Source organism: Plutella xylostella, chromosome 4, assembly GCF_932276165.1.
Source record: "Plutella xylostella chromosome 4, ilPluXylo3.1, whole genome shotgun sequence".
NCBI lineage: Eukaryota > Metazoa > Arthropoda > Insecta > Lepidoptera > Plutellidae > Plutella > Plutella xylostella.
The window spans coordinates 3,752,087-3,765,974 of record NC_063984.1 but is presented as its reverse complement, the minus strand read 5'-3'; the positions used below and the strand labels follow the sequence as shown (position 1 = coordinate 3,765,974).

Sequence of the window (13,888 nt, the reverse complement as noted above, 5' to 3'; positions counted from 1 at the left end):
TTATATTTAGAATCACCTCCTGCCCAGCTTCCTGGGGTCGGACAGCTTCATGAAGTCCGCGTGGAAGTAGTGCACCTGCATGATGGTCATGATGAGGAACAGCGTCGGCGTCAGCAGCTTCACGAACAGGTCGGCCGGGTGGTAAGTGTCTAACCCGAGGTCGTGTTGTCTGGAAATTATGTTATTTGGTATTTAATTGGTATAAATTTGTTTATTGCACAAATATGATAAAACAAACAAGTGTACAAAAGGTTTAAAGCTATAAAGCAAAAGACATAAAGCTGAAAGCATTTTCTACAGGAGGTAAAAAGGAGTTCTTTTTATTAGCGCGTCGGTGACAAGTACAAGAGCTAAACTATATTTTGTAAAATATTACATCCTATTCGTTTCATTGACAAAGTTCTTTTTGGACTAGTTTAGTTGCGGAAAGGATTGACATTAGATAAAATGTTATCGACATATATATAATGTGTATCGACAATGTGACAGAAAAGCTTGAAATCGAAATTGGATACTCACAGTCGTTCATTGATGTACAAGTACGTCTCTATAGTTTTGGAGAAGTTGTCGAACTGGTAGATGTAGATGAGTATAAGATTGATCATGGAGTAAATGATCACTGTTATCCAGAACATATACATCAGTCTTCGCCACCAGTACCAACTTAGCTGTAATAAAATAAATATGAAATTTTATAGAATCATCAATACGTTACTTTATCTGTATACTTGTAAAACGTGATTTTTACCATATTAGCTTAGCAAACACTATACAATCATCTTCAGCACTACATAGTTGCATACTGATATGGGTGATATATTATAATATGATTGTACTACATATTAGTAGTCACAACTACAATCTAACTATTAAATATAACTATCTATCTCAATAGATTCACAACCAATACTGACCTGAAACATCAATATAAACGACAAGAACAGAAACATGTAAATGATTCTGAATATCGTCATGCGTTCCCCCGTGATGCCGATCACAAACAGCATGATCACCACCACGTAGATCCAGTATCTGGCACAGAGAGCTCTAAGCCATTTGCCGAAAGCTGTCAGTAGACGGGACCTTTGCTCTTCTTCCCTCTGTTGTTCCATCACTGCGGGTGAAGAAACGTTATGTAGAGTGGAGATTTGGAAGTCAGTAAGTGCAAACGAACGTAAAATTGCAATGAGAGGTTTTCTGACAGATTGTTGAGATAAGAAGTCATAGATGGCGCTAGTAAAAGTGTGTAATTTTGTGTTGCATTCAGGAATTACTAAAAGATTTTTATGTAAATATTAAAGAGTAGAATTTGTGGAAGTAGAGATGAGGAATTTCAAAGGTGTGTTTATAATGTGAATAAAGAAGGGATATTATGAAGCTGTGAATTATTTGGATTATTATTTTTGATGAATTACTTGGTGGACGTGGACGTAAGGTTGGTAAGTTTAGAATCTTATGCCAGTTATCAGAGAAGTAAATAAAGTAAAGGGCATAGTAGACACAAAATAAAGCACCAATAACTAAGCTGTACCTTTGGCAAAACCTGCGGCAAGAAATTTAAAAACCATTAATTAAGTACGACATATTTCCTCTGTCTCTGTCTGCTCTAAGCTCTAAACACATGACACCCAAATACCCACAAGCCAGAAAGAGACAACAACACCACTCACCACTAGCAGCCGTAGACATGGTGAGTTGGAGCGGCGCAGCTATATCCGCCGCTATCGTCGACTGTCTCCTACCCCTGATCTCCTGGATCCTCTGTCGGAGCGTCACCCAGAACATGCATGTGAAGAGAGACTTGATCAGCAGCGGGATGCAAGCTTCTGAGGCGGGCCTGCTGAACCCAATCTGACGGAGGTTCACCGACTGTTGGAGAGAATTGACGTTAGTAATAGATAGGGTAAGTAGTTCTGGCAGCCTTGTCGACTTTTGATGCTTGAAAAGAACTCAACATGCAGTAAGGATTTTTTTATGTTTTTAATGCGTACGGCTTTATGGCATCATGCCTGGAGTAATCGAGTTAATTTAACGACAAAATGTATCTAGAACGTTAGGTTTTAGACCCTACTAAACTTTTGCTTTAAAATATGTGTGGACGATTAAAAAAAAAACTGTGAATGAGTTTTTTTCGACAACTACAAACTGCTATCTGAACCACCCCCACTAAACAGCACTCACCGTGATATTCGACGGCAACTCCTCCTCCGTCAAGTTCATGCCATAGATATACTGAGCCAGCAGCAGGAACATCGCATACACCACCAGCACGGGACTGGTCTTCAGCATGAACGAGCGCTGGTTGTGACACAGCCAGACCAGGTTGCCCCACATCAGGAACACGAAGGTCAGCCACGAGTGGAACATGATGCTCCATGCCATCATGGTCACGGTTGTCGCTATGTAGGATGATCTGGAATGTTAATGGTATGGGTTTAGGTTTTGGACAGGATTTGCTTTGCTATGTGGAAAAATGGCGGCACAGATAATAAAGCCATATTCTATTCTATGATTTTTTACGAACCTTATTAGTACTTGGAAGAAGTCAACGACGGCGGCCAGTATGTCATCTTTTAGAGACGGCTTGCCCTTCTCTACCACTGATTCTGGAATACGAAATAATTATTAGATACTCTCACAACCGGCAATGTTTGTTTTTGTAATTAGTTTAATAAACTCTACTGCGCAGTTGAGTCGTTCCGAAGGATGTAAAATATAAGATTATGGTAGGGTCGGTAAATAATATGCTAAGACTAGTTAGACTAATTACCTACTACTCAGGATAGACCTACCTTCATCGGGCACGACGATGGAACCCAGGGAGTCTTGCTGCAGTCTGGCACCAACGCTGTTGCGGAAGCTTAGCCGACGCATTAACTGTTACATAAATATACAACTTAGTACACAATTTTAATATAGTTTAAGTAAATGGTTTGATTTTCATAGAAACTGGAATGTATATGTACATTACCTTCAACGAATAGGATTAATTTGATATTTAAGCAATAAAATTCTCAGTTTAAATAATAACTATTTAAATCATACATTTCTAGCAAAATACTGTACAAGTTAATGTAACTGAATTAAATGAATGTTAACATAACAATGACATTAAATGTTTTAGAACTTACTTAGCTGCTTTCTGCGTACAATGGTTAAATACGATACAATAAACAAACAAGAAACATAAAATGACGGGACAAAATGAAACACTAATCGTGCACAATGATAATCGCATAAACAAGACTCAAGCACCCCAAGCATTGAATTTACTTTTTAAAAAAATCATCACAACTTATCATTTCAAAATATTATTAAAAAGGGACTGTCACATAACCATGGAAATTTTGTTTTCCAACATTAGTAGAATGCGACGGTGCATACTAAGACCTTGTTGTCGGTCTTCTGTAGAAAACTGTAAGAGCATATTTTGTAATTTAATCTTAGGTAGTTAGACAGTAAGATCCACTTGTAGTAAGCACCGTTACAGACGAAATAAAATAAAATATACATACAGGCGTCGTTTCAGAGTTGCTGCCGCGCGGTGCTTTGGAACTTATGTAATCAAATGCAACCTACGAAAGAACGAAAGCTGGTTGCAAAACAAAACTCAAAACAATTTAGAGGAAACAAAACGTTACTGTTAGTCGCATGCAGAAGTGTTAACCTTCAGTGCCTGGTATGAAACGTGCTTTTACTAAATGATTAAAAAATATCTACATCTATTTTACTTGTGTACCTAAACTAAACTACAGTTCTACATTACACTAAAGTGCTCTATTAAAATGTAAAATTTACATGCGCAGTCGGATGAAGATATCTACAATGGATCTACGGCAAAGGACTTGTGAACTCCCTAGTACTAATATCGCTCTTACTCGAACTCTTTTGGTGGCCGCCTTCCACTTGTCTTTGGTGCCTTTCCGGAACGACATCCCGCGGCTCAGCGAGCCGTTCATGCCGGTCTCTAGGCCTGTCAAAGCGCTCTTTGTCCTCTCCTTCACACCCCATACGGATAGCAAAGGACAAAAGATACAATGAACTGATGTTCAAAAAGAGCTGTCTATTATCGCCGCTTTAGTTTGTATTTTTATGCGAAAAGGTTAGGTAAATAGCGGTGATTCTCAATGTCATTAGGTCTAGACGTGCTTAGTACGGGCTCAACTGCGTTACATAAGTGCTCTGGCACTACAAGTGGTTTCGACGACTGATTAGAGGAACACTATAGTTTCGAATTATCAAACAATTATTAAGAGGCGAGTGCTTCGGCTTACATGACGATCGATTACTGTGTTAGTGTCAACCTTGTACCTCAAGCTTTAAGAATCAAACTCCATTATTTAACTGTGACGATGCATACTGGTTTGTTTCCACACATACCTTTGGCTTGAATAGTTCCCGGGACTCTATGCCGAGGAAGAAGTATGTGACGAGTATGACTAGAGGGCTGGCCATGGTGGCCCAGTGCGCGGCGTCGGCGGCGTCGTAGCTGAAGTGGCCGTCCGTGATCACGACTAGACGGGTTAGGCCAAAGTATCTGGAAGAGAAATATTTCAGAACTTTTTAGTACTTACTTACAGGAATTAGTTTTTTTTACGAATTTAGAATTCATCAATCATGTAAAGTCACTCAGTTTCATTCGTACCTATTATAAAAGTTTATTTAATCAGGTTCGTGATTATAAATGCAAAAAAAAACATAAACCAACTATCCCAACAAAAACCCTTTTCTAAACCCATTCACAAATCCGCACTAACCTAGCAAAGTCCATTTCGGGCGGATACCACTCCATCAGCACGGTGCACTGGTAGGCTAACAACCCCAGCATATGAACCCCCATGAACGCCATCACGATCCTCTGCACCACCGCGAACCCTCGCTCGAGCGGCTTGCCCAGTGACCAGGCGGTCGCGGCTCCCATGAACACAAGGAAGTAGAAGCCGGAGGTCACGCTCGGACGCATTATACCGGAGAACATTATGAGGAATAGCGCCAGGTATTTGCCTGGAATGGAGGAGGTGGAGGTTAGGCTAGAGAGTAGAGAGAGACTTCAAGTGGATGCCAATGCGGTCCTTTGATAGCTGAAATTGGGGTAGTATATTTGGATCCTTAGCTAATTTAGCAAAAGTAGACTGCTATAAAACGTATTCTTTCAGAAAAGTGATATTACACGTCATTTTATCTTCATTGAGATCCTATAACAGAGTAGGTATATTCATAGGAAACTGATGGAACCTTTATCTATCTAACTAGAATGGTTATTGTATCTTTTCCTTAATTTATGCTAATAAACATTACAAAATTAGTACAGACCTGCGCTAGCCAGCGTCGGGTACCGCTGGAACTTGGAGTTGCCGAGCTCCGTGGGGTCCTCCACGCCCGCCACCAGCCGCTTCACCGCCAGGTACAAGAGAAGTGATGATAAAGTCATCACTATCTGTAAACAGTTCATATATTATTAGGGCGCAACCCCATTGCTGCGGTCGTCAAGTCATTGCAACGAAAATGAAGAACGATTTATAATGAATGAACAGGTTTGGTGATCTGCATTAGAAAACTGTATTCAAATTAAACTCGCAAATTTCATAACTCACTGTTAAATCTTCGAGCTATATTCCATCAGACAGCTGATGGAATATAGCATTGATCTACTGTAATGAGGGTACACCCAAGTCCGCGTCGTTTTATGACTGCAACCACCAAAAACCTACCTCCGGCGCCAAAAATTGCACGGCCATCAGCGGCTCGATCCCGTTGTAGCTGACCAGCCCCAGGTTGTCTCCGACCAGCTTCACCACCGGGTAGTCCGCCAGCAGAGAGCCGTAGGGCGTGAACCCCGCTAGCACGCTGTGCCATGCCACGTGTAGTGCTAGCAGGCATGATGATATCACGGTGATTAGCAGGAGGAAACGCCCGCGGAAACCTGCAGGAGTTATTATTAAATTATTATAAAATAATTTATTGCACATAAAATAAAAATAGTACAAAGGTGAACTTATTAAGCCTAGTAGCATTCTCTACCAGTAAAATTTTCGTGATGTCGAGGAAGTGATTGGTAGTGCGATAATCTGGTAGAGGAGAGATTTTCTTCTGTGTTTATTGAGTTATAAAAACATACTTAATAGGAGTTGTTAGTCGATTGGTAATAATTTTTCATACTTTTGAATCTGAGGTGTCTACAACATCATCATCATCAGCCCGTAACCTTCTACTGATGGGTTTAAGTCGCCCGCATGGAGCACCACAGGCGCACGGCAAACGGTGGTACCAAATGACCTACTTGTAATTTATACTAAAATGTCTACAATAAAATTAATGCTTACCAGAAAACGTTTGTGCATCAGGAATTTGGACTAGAGGTGCTATTAAGTACAGGAGCAGATATATGACGGATAGCCCGTACGGCCGCAGTGCTATGCCTGAAATAAAAGATACAATTAAATGAAAGACGGTGTTATTATTGTTATTGTAATACAACCGAATCATGGCGTTGATATGGTAATAGAATTTTACAAGGTGGCATTTCTCTAAATTTTTTACCCTTTGTTGTATCATACTCAGGGAATATGGGATAGATCAGAGGGAAGTCACGCAACATGGAACGATAAATCAAATAGTCGTGTCACTGGGGGAACGAATAATGGAGTGGCGAGAATAAAGGATAATCTAAGAAAGGGACTTTCCTTTGATAAATTTAGCGACGTTGAGCAGTTATTCATAGTGTTTAGTTTTTTATGTCAAAACAAAGCGTTCATAAATAATTGCAATTTTTTCTCGGTTTTCAGCTTATATATCAAATATACACCTCAAATAAATAAACATACATTGTAAACAATAATACGTTTCAAAATGCATAGGTATATGAATAAATCCACATCGTATAACTATGAAGATAAACAAGTATGTCTTTAACCTTTAAAGCAATAGGTAAAAACATGTCCATAACAGAAAAATCGCGATTCAGAAAGGTTCATCAACTAACATTGCCGTGGTCGAACCGTTGCAAATGTCAGTCTAACATTTGGGATTGGGACTAGCCAACTGAAGGAAAAATACACGTGTCCTATAGCCATAGCGAAGGCATCAACATGGCATTTAGTGCGATGAAATTCTTTAACTCACTTACAACTTTTTAATTAAAAACTTGATGGGTGCAAAAAAGTGATAAAAGAAATAACCTTTAATATGCTATTGTTTTAACCTAAGTAACAACTTCATTATTTAACGAATACCTAACATAATAAGATAATTTGTTTTATGGCCTTAGAGACACTTCAATACACAATTACACAGCCTTAGAGAATTCCATAATTAAACCATGCCATGCAAATATTTCATCAACATCACATAATTTATATGCATTCATTCTATTCCCATAAACTTGCATACTACATTGGCACTTATGTGATAATAACTATGATAATGAGGGACATCTTCTACGAATGCTATGTTAGAGTAAGCGATACACATAATTGTGTACTTATGTATATTTTATGTGTTTTTATAGATAAAAATAAGTGTAATATTGAAAGTTTTCTAGAATTCTTTGCCTGAGAAGGTCACGAAAGTACAGGTATCCGGATAGATTATGAGGTTTTAAAATAAATGAAATTTTATAGTAAGTCAACTTTTGTTAATGTTAGAGCTTGATTAAGGCCTAATTTCACACCATTCGGTTAGGTTAAAAATACCTCGGTTTGGTTACATTTTGGGCCGTTAAAGTTAGTGAGTGCCCCACCATGCTAAATCACGGGGTTAACTCCCTTGATCGGGTGATAAACTTGATTGCTGCTGTGGGGTTCCGCTAAGACTTGGTTAAGACCGGTAACCAGGCAACGGGTTGTTGACTTATGACACATTTGTCAAGAATTCAAGATGGAAAAATGAACAGAGCCTTTGATAAACAATATACGAACTAGATGTTGTGTGACATAAAAAATTAAGCGAAATACTGTCTGGGTTTTATATACTGTCAAACCGAGATAAAAGTTTTAATTTAATGTCCTAACCTAACTTGGAATGGCCCTACCTGGAAATCGAACCCGGGATCCCTGGGTGATGAAGCTGAGCTTCTACTACTAGACCACAGAGGTAGATATAAGAAGTTAAACCTAATGACTTAATGAGAACTATTGAATAAAGTGAAAAATCTTCTAACAAAATATTTTAAAATAAGACCTTACTTAGAAATTGAGGTGTTATTTCTTGAGTCCTTTCTTTTGCACTGACACTCCATCTAGTTCGTTGTATTGTTTTTCAAAGGGCATGGCGTAATGATATTATTTTCAATGACGGATGTCAAAAAACAACCTCTATAGAAATAGTAACCATGGCAACCTCAAAACCAAAAAGTTTGGTTGTTTGACGTTGTTTGACATTATAGAGACATAGACACCAATTTCAATGAATATGACAGAATATTGAATGAAGTGTGAGTGAATGATTCACATAATGCTTGATTTATGAATGGTCTAAACCTGGATCTTTAATTCGACGGAATTCTGACATTTCAAAAGTGATGCTACTCAAAAAGCTATTAACCGAAAAAAGGAAAAATTTGGATCCATTTCTGGGCAATAAAAAAATAAAATGACAGATAATGTATCGAATTCATATTAATTACTTTATTTTATTCTTTAGCTGGCATCACTTCCTACTAAATTCAGGGATAGTAAACCTTTTTAATCGATTTCAAAAAAAGAGATTAGAATTAGATATTTTAATAATCGATTAGATATTTTAATAATCAATTATATTTTTTCTTTATTTATTAATTTATACTTTGATTAAGTATATTATTTTTGTGATGTAAAGGGACATAATTATTACTCACCGTAGGTAAGTAAATCCCCTTTTAATTTGGAGTGCCGCAAATAACAAATAAAATGTATAGAGTAGTTTAGACTTAGATGTTCAGGGGGGTCACTCTCTAAATCGACGAACGAACGAACAAGAATTGTCACGCAATCGGCACGCTTAATACAACGTGATAGATCCGAGCTCTTGCTCGTTCGTTCGGTTGATTTTGGTAGTGGCCCTCCAGACTCGTATTGAAAAAAGGGCTCAGCCAAAAAAGGTTTGTGATCTCTGACATGTCAAAAGTAGATATCTGTCAGAATTCCGCCGAATTAAAGATCAAGGTATATTAGATTTTCGTCATGGGACTCATCCAATTACTTAACAAGGGTAATTATCCTTAAACGCGTCGTCAGCAAATCCGTTATTGAGACTGTAACTAACAGAATCATGAGAAACCAGGTCTAAGTTAGATAAAAGTTGGATACATTATGGTTATTAGTTATTGTGCATTATAATATCAGCATCATCAACGTTATCATATCACACATTATATAGTCTACTAAACTACAAGGAGTTCTATCTATCCATTATAATAGCTAAAAGCTATTTAAAATTCAAAATTTTACCCTGCGTATAAACAAAGAGAAACGATACAGTGTGTGAGATTTTCACCGACTATGAAGGATATTTATACACACATGGTGCATAGGTACATAATATGGATACCAAATAGCATGGACGTGAGCAACTGGAAATGGGAACGAGTGGACTGACACCATTAAAATTGTCTTGAAAATATTACTACTTAAATATAAATAATTTTCCTATACCATAAACTTGGTATATTTTTAACTAATGAACTGTGAACATGAACAAGATCTCAAGTGGAGAGCACGAACTGATGGCAAGCGTATCGGGGGACGCCTTCCGGCCTGCTGGACCTACGCCGACGCCGACGCCGACCTTAGACAAGTAGCCGGTATGTGGTTGGATGAGGAAGGCTGAGGAAGGAGTGTTGTGGCGATCCTTCAAAGAGTTCTATGTAGCAGTAGACGGTTAGCCGGTAGTGGCTGGATGAGGAAAGCCGAGGGCAGAGTGTTGAAGTGCTCATTGAAAGAGTACTATCTAGGAGTGGACGGATGCGGGCTGAAGACGAAGATGAAACAGTTCTAAAGGTAGTTAGTCTATGGTAGTGGCTTTCAGTACAACGTGTAACGTGATGGTTTTTTTTGCAAACTTCAATGCATATAGTTATAAATGTCGGAGTGCGGTTACAAATGAACCCCTCAGCTATGCAGGCTGTTATCGAAAGGAATCTCAATAACTCAAATCGCCGGCAACTTCTACCGTTTCCTTTTGACCTAAATCAATAATGTTTTATTGACTTGGACCCATTCCCGAAAGAAAAATATTTCATTCATAGCACCAATTTTAATTTAACTCTAAGCATATTTACAATTTAGTATTAGGATGCTTCTATGCCCATAAGTGACAGAGAGACAAATTTCAATTATAAAAAAATTGGAGATACTTATGTATTATTGGTAACTGCACCATGACTTTTCGTATCTAAAATCCAACTATTATGTGAATGCTGAATATGAATGCAGAGGCCGCCGACACGAAAATGAACCGGCGTTAAAAATAACACTCCTAACACGAGACACCGATCCCGATCCGAATGAAAACTCTTCAAATGTTTATAATAATGTCCGTTTAATAGCAACAACATCTTCTTTGAAATCCATTTCGGTTGCATCAACATTCTTTCAAGTCCTACACCGCGCACCACGCCTAATCTTTGTTTTGGATAAATAAATGAGCGTAAAGGTAAGTAAATAGTCAGTCATTGATCAAATAATATTTTTACACAGTAGTATAATACTTACTACCTTGACTTTTATTTGTTCAACGCACGTGGAATGTAACAGTAGCGCGTGAACAAAAACAACATCAAGACACTGCTCTAATGGCCTATTAACACCACACCGGTAATTTTAATGAGAAACGATGACTAAAACTTGAAATAATCATCTACTTATGCTAAAGCAGTAAGAATCGTTCTTGGTAGTGTTTCATGCCTTTGCTATGTCCAAATTAGAAATCCAGAAATGTATACGTATAAGTTGTATTCCTCGTATACAAATAAACGCACGTGCGTTGCATATAACATTTACAAAGCAATGAGGTAGTCCCGTAAACACACTCTGTAAATAGATAAGTTCGTAGAGTCCACTCATTGCGAAACGTGTAAAACATTCGCTAACTTGCCGGTTTGTGGATGCATAAAGGCTTAGGAAGTTGTGATGTAACGGATGAGACGAAATAACTTCCAGCCTAATTACCATAAATTATGTCAGTTGTATTGATTAGCATTGAAATTGAGTTTCCAGTTTTAATTTTAAGTTATTGTGCCGGTGTTGGTACAGTAAGTAATAACAAAAACAATAAGTAAATGAAAAGTGTTGGAATAGAGATAATGATAGACGGGACGGACTAATTCACCGTTCTTATCATGCCGAAGCCGAATTTACAAAACATGAAAACATTAACCAAAATGTTAGTTAAAAAAAGAATTATTTTTACAAATGACGATGAGATCATCAGTCCAGAGTTGTAGGCAAGTCGAGTTACCTTGTGACCTTATGAATCACATAAATGATTTGATAAGGAACAAGTGCACAACTGTGTTTCTATCGCGCTAATTTCATTACATTTGGGCTTTGATAAACAAAAGCATTTTGGGTAAATCAGCTTTGCCATTTTTGCACATGAGAAACTTCTCACGAATCAGCGATTATGCAAGGATATGTGCCAACAAAAACTCGTTTTTACTATGGACTGTCCGTATGTTTGTTTCCACGGCCAGTCTATAAAGTTGTGGGAAATACAGGTAGAATAAGAAATACGAGGATAACATGGGATTTTAACGGTGGACTACTACGGTGGATATTTTCTTACAAGATTTTCTATTATTTTTGTATGCAAACGGATTGTGAAACAAAACCAATACAAAATAGTGAATATGTTGAAGATTCGGCACACATGGCCGGCGTTTAGCGGAGCGATAACCTTCTTATGACATCATCATCGACAGCCGACTTTGTTTCTTTAAGTTTTCGATAGTCTGTCTGCTGCCGGTTATTTTATTTATGTACGTCGAGACCTAATATGAAGTCTAGTTCTGAAAAACGTAGAGCACTACAGTTAAAACAATTAGCGTAATTAAAATGACCAAAAACTATTTTATTTAGTCGGAGGTAAACCATTAACTGTAATTAACTCGGGGCGCTGGCCAAATCACACGTAAAGAGTGGTGTTTCTGATCGTATTCGCGGAAAAGATTTGTTTTTAATAACGTTGAGTGGCTCCGACTGTGTCCTAGGGTGGACAATGGCCGTGCCCCGTGCGTGCAACGGCCGGATTACGTCGGCGAATCACCGCCATCGCAGGAGGGTCACTTTAGCTTACGAAAAACTAAGTTTTAGAGCGCTGCTGCGATAACCACAGCTCTTTGTATCAACCGTAGTGATTGCATAGCAGCTCTCATTCTTTGTAAAGCTAGAGTAACCCTAGGGCGTGTTCGCAAATACCTTCATTTAACAACACGAATATATGGCACCCGTGGCTTCTATCAACACGACACCTCGGTGCCGGGGCCGCTCCATAAAACTGGAAAACCTGCTGGATTTATTGACTCGGATTGCACTGTAATTCGCCGTAGAAATGGCCACGTCAGTCACGTTAATTTCGCTAAGTGATTTTGTCCATTTCATGTATAAAACATTGAAATTACTTTTAATTTAATATGATTGTAAAAGCGTGTAGGTTTAAAAGGTTTGACTCGTATATTAATGAGTTTCATATGTAAGTATATTGGTATGCATTGTTTTGGGAATCGCTTTTTACGAGGATTTGAGAAGACAACTTGCCAAAACTATAAAACAAACTATGCTGTTGAACTGTCGAACTATTCAAATTAAAAATACATGTGGAGGAAAAACCTTGAGGTCTTCCCTTTAATTAACCAAAGGATTTCATAGCTAAAAATAATATACTTATTTCTATTGCGCTTATTCACGTCAATTCCCTTTGGATCCTACCATGTTCATAAAATGTATGTTACATGTATCACTCGTATCCCCGACAGGTAATTGGATATGCGAGGTAATTTAATTTCAAATAAATATGGATAATATACGGCAAATATGTAAAAACATCTCGCTTTGGCCTTCACATAATCCATCATCCTAAACCTCACCAAACTCATAAGATGATTGATACCTTTACCTTGCCTCCATCACATCACTACACCAGCGAACGTAAATGTAGGCCAGTCAGGAGTATATATTGCCTAGTAAACCAAGAAGGTAAGCAAATAGTGCAAATGTACAGTCACCAAAATAGATAGGGCTACTTCCCCAGTGCAAATAGTTCGATGCTAAAAGACACAGCAGAGGGGATAAGAATATAATTATGTAATTCCTGAAACAAGATCTACAAGTATAATTAGTCAGTCAATCATCAGTTCATCACTAATCAGCTATCATTCTTCAGTAGATTTCAATTTATAAGTGTAAAGACTAGAGGGGGGATAATTATCGCTTTTGCTGGCTCTACAATGTACTGTGAACAACGGTGTACATTGTACACTCCGCTAGATATCAGTATCGGTTACGTTTTGTGTGGACAGACTATGATATGAGGAGGTAACCAGCTAATTAGTATCGTATGAGGCAGGCGCGCCCCATTAGCTCGCCAAACATGGCGCTATCGTGACACCGGTCACCATCGATAGCTTGAAAATACATTTAACTACATGTAGGTACATAAGATAGGTATATAATTTACAAACCAAACGAAGTTCTTATTTCGACTTTGATTGGTTGGTAAATTCAGTATGTTGTAGGTTTTCATACCCTACTTCATCACAGTCATGTTATGTGATGAAGTAGGGTATGAAAAGGTCTGTAGAGGGACTACCTTTACTATGGGCGTACTTTATCTTTATAATAAATAAATAAATAATATAATGTAGGTATTTATTGACTAAATTACCGAGAACTGACTACTGTCAATGTTCATTTGG

At 38.0% G+C, this 13,888-nt stretch overlaps 1 protein-coding gene across 1 annotated transcript in view; it reads right to left on the bottom strand.

Annotated features, from left to right (window-relative positions):
- LOC105387812 (piezo-type mechanosensitive ion channel component) overlaps window positions 1-13,888 on the bottom strand; it is a 53,670-nt gene that overhangs the window by 35,789 nt on the left and 3,993 nt on the right. The window contains exons 3-15 of the mRNA XM_048631838.1: window positions 6,324-6,419; window positions 5,712-5,923; window positions 5,314-5,437; window positions 4,758-5,004; window positions 4,381-4,537; window positions 3,879-3,998; window positions 2,793-2,877; window positions 2,525-2,606; window positions 2,182-2,413; window positions 1,671-1,869; window positions 915-1,114; window positions 520-668; window positions 29-169 (exon numbers count right to left, since the gene is read on the bottom strand). Coding sequence (XP_048487795.1) covers window positions 29-169; window positions 520-668; window positions 915-1,114; window positions 1,671-1,869; window positions 2,182-2,413; window positions 2,525-2,606; window positions 2,793-2,877; window positions 3,879-3,998; window positions 4,381-4,537; window positions 4,758-5,004; window positions 5,314-5,437; window positions 5,712-5,923; window positions 6,324-6,419 — 2,044 coding nt within the window. The remainder of the gene's footprint in view (window positions 1-28; window positions 170-519; window positions 669-914; window positions 1,115-1,670; window positions 1,870-2,181; window positions 2,414-2,524; window positions 2,607-2,792; window positions 2,878-3,878; window positions 3,999-4,380; window positions 4,538-4,757; window positions 5,005-5,313; window positions 5,438-5,711; window positions 5,924-6,323; window positions 6,420-13,888) is intronic.